Source organism: Azolla caroliniana, unplaced genomic scaffold (assembly GCF_043228905.1).
Source record: "Azolla caroliniana isolate FFs.n. ecotype wild unplaced genomic scaffold, voAzoCaro1.0.p SCAF_16, whole genome shotgun sequence".
NCBI classification, from domain to species: Eukaryota; Viridiplantae; Streptophyta; class Polypodiopsida; order Salviniales; family Salviniaceae; genus Azolla; species Azolla caroliniana.
This window is the reverse complement of record NW_028230451.1, coordinates 16,350,861-16,353,767: the sequence shown is the minus strand read 5'-3', so window position 1 is coordinate 16,353,767 and position 2,907 is coordinate 16,350,861. Positions and strand designations below refer to the sequence as shown.

Genomic DNA, 2,907 nt, shown 5'->3' with positions numbered 1-2,907 from the left:
TATGATTCGATAACAAGAAATCAACACTTTCAAGCCCAACAATCTTATTAAATTGTTGAGAAATAAATCCATTATTATTTTCATTATTTATTATCCATGTCCTAAACATAAACTCCCTCACTATTGGGACCTTGTATTCATTGCAATAATTTATGATGACCACACCATGCCAATCATCAATGTATATTAGCCATCACATAAGTTCTACTTATACTCAAACTTCATGATTTATTTTTTCATGAAAACTAAACTGAAGGAAAATAGAGCAAAGTACTTAACTAATAACCACACACAGTTTTAAGAAATTACTGAAATATCTATCCATAATACAGAAACATTTAAAATGTTATAGTTACTCTACAGAGTACCCAACACAGTTGTGTTGTATTATCGTGCCCTCCGTTAACATTGTGATGAGCTAATCGAAACTTATGGTTAGTCTACAATGTACCCAACACAGTGGTGTTGTATTATTGTGCCCTCCGTTTAACTTTGTGATGAACTAATCGTAGAAGAAATTTCACCATTATTGAGGTAAACTGGGCTCCAATGCAATGGGCTCATAATGATTTGCGGAAGATGTACAAATGAACCATGTGCAAGAAACATTGTCCCAAGCTATGGGGCTTGCCAAGAAGAAAGAGGAGGTGTGTCAGAATTCATGAAAGTCATATTGATTTGACTATTTCTGTCTCCAGCTATGGCATCAGCATCAAAGAGCGCCTCGATCTCAATGATATCTTCTTTACTGAGCTTGACTTGCAGTGATCCCACATTCTCATCAAAGTTTTTGAGCTTGGTAGTGCCAGGGATGGCTACAACATCATCTCCTTGATGTTGAACCCATGCAAGAGCGAGTTGACCCGTGGTGCAACCCTTTCTCAATGCAATCTCACGTAATGCCAGGAATAGCTTTTCATTCTTGTCTAAATTTTGTCCGGCTAACCTCGGCTGCCCAACCTTCACTTCAACACAAATCTAATGCATTAGAAATCCCTATGTAGGATACATTTTGGGTTTTAGCTATTATATTGCATTGCAAAGAGGCTACCTTTCGGAAATCTGTGTCATTAAGACCCTCTAGAAGTTTCGCTCCAAGGGAAAAGAAACCTCGACCTAAGGGGCTGTAAGCTACAATGCCAATACCCAATTCTCTAGTGATTGACATAAAGAGAAACCTTTTTGTCAGTGACACACATATAAGAAATTCATGCATTCATGATGGAAAGAACAGAGTCAGGGAGGACATACCGACAAGTGGGTATGATGTCTTTTTCTGCATCACGAGACCACAAGGACCACTCAAGCTGAACAGCAGTGATGGGATGCACAGCGTGGGCTCTTCGAATGGTCGATGCAGAAGCCTCAGAAAGCCCAAGATACTTAACCTTGCCTTCCTCTACCAGCCTCTTCATTTCCCCAACCTGGTTCATATATATAACGTTTGCATACAATAGTGAGCAACATATACCCTGATATTAATAAAGACACATGCATATGCACATGAATATGTAGATGTATATATGTATATGCACATGCACATGCATATGTATATGTACATGTAGTCGTAGTTGTATATCTAGAATTACACCTGTACTAATATCTATATCCATACTTACAGGTATATGTTGTATTATATCTAGATCTATAGATATAGGTATATGTTGTAAGTGTATGTGTATGGCAACAAAGATCAGTTTACACCTATTGAGCCTATGAAAAAGATGGATTGAAATGGAAGAATTCTATCATCGAGTAAACAGATTTCTTTCTTACGGTGACTTCAATTGGCACGGTTGTGTCAATGCGATGCTGATAGTAAAGGTCGATGAAATCCACATCGAGCCTTTGTAGGCTCGCCTCACAAGCCGAATGCACATATGCGGGATCTCCTCGCACCACGATCTTTCCATTATCCTCAATGACGACCCCAAATTTTGTTGCAAGTTGAACTTTGTGCCTTCTTCCTTTTAAAGCCTACTACGATAACAAACGGTTAAACCTAAAAAACAGCCAGAAACTGGATATGGTAATGAAGAGAAAGATATAAGAGCAAGCTACCCACCTTGCCCAGAAGAATCTCATTGTGGAAAGGTCCATACAGATCAGATGTGTCCAGGAATGTGATGCCAGAGTCGATGGCATGGTGGATAAGTTCAATCATCTCATGCTCAGGCTTTGGGGGTCCATAGAAGGCGGACATGCCCATGCAGCCCAGTCCCTGTTCCGAGACCTCCAGACCTTGGGAACCAATCTTCACTCTGCCCACCTCCACATCTGACAACGCCATAGTTGCTGCTACAGTAACCGATCACTCTACCAATCTTCGTATTTGTTTGGAACAATCGATCCCAACTCACAACTATATATTCCATCGCCACCTGTCGAGTAAATGCAACTAGCCAGTCAAACAATGACAAACACAAATACTTGGAACACAAGGAAACACAAATTTGTTTCTCTAAGAGTTTAGAGAGAACCTTCAAAACTGTTTTCATAAACCAAAATTTCTCCATCTTGGATGGAATGAATGGAATTTTAATGAAAATGAAGAACGTTATATTGACCTACATATATGTTACACATTCTTGTTGACATTATGTTGCAATCAAGATGAGTTTATCGTTATTATAGCACATGAATTCTCATATTGTCCATGTTCATGTGCACAAAAATATATTGCGAAGTACTCGTGAAAATGTAACTTCTCTTCCATGAACGCACACAATGGAGATAGTGCCATTGAGTATATATGATTTTCATTAGGTATTTTGGATCACATAAAGTCTCACTTAGGCATTAAATGTCGTAGGGTTTAATGGCCTTCCATTGCTTCTACCCTACCCTTGGAGATAAATGGCCTTCCCTTGCCTCTACCCTACCCTTGACTCTACCTCGCTTTAGATT

At 39.1% G+C, this 2,907-nt stretch overlaps 1 protein-coding gene across 2 annotated transcripts; it reads right to left on the bottom strand.

Annotated features, from left to right (window-relative positions):
• Nucleotides 1–295: 295 nt before the first annotated feature.
• Nucleotides 296–2,406, bottom strand: LOC147854083 (auxin-induced protein PCNT115-like). 2 transcript variants are annotated; one of them, XM_087332108.1, is made up of 6 exons: nt 2,066–2,406; nt 1,777–1,977; nt 1,252–1,424; nt 1,052–1,154; nt 586–960; nt 296–544 (listed from the first exon to the last, which is right to left on the bottom strand). In XM_087332108.1, exons 1-5 carry the CDS (start codon nt 2,288–2,290, stop codon nt 619–621), a joined length of 1,044 nt encoding a protein of 347 aa, XP_087188234.1. In that variant the 5' UTR covers nt 2,291–2,406; the 3' UTR covers nt 296–544; nt 586–618. The 2 variants fall into 2 exon arrangements, with proteins under 2 accessions (XP_087188234.1, XP_087188233.1); XM_087332107.1 differs by having other exon boundaries at nt 296–960; nt 2,066–2,402.
• Between the last annotated feature and the right edge of the window lie 501 nt (nt 2,407–2,907).

Excerpts from the sequence above, each read along its gene's own strand:
- LOC147854083 (XM_087332108.1), bottom strand. The coding sequence starts at position 2,290 with ATGGCGTTGTCAGATGTGGAGGTGGGCAGAGTGAAGATTGGTTCCCAA. Across the intron at positions 1,155-1,251 it reads GACATCATACCCACTTGTCG|AGAATTGGGTATTGGCATTG; the intron begins GTATGTCCTCCC and ends GTCAATCACTAG. Across the intron at positions 961-1,051 it reads ATGACACAGATTTCCGAAAG|GTTGGGCAGCCGAGGTTAGC; the intron begins GTAGCCTCTTTG and ends GTTGAAGTGAAG.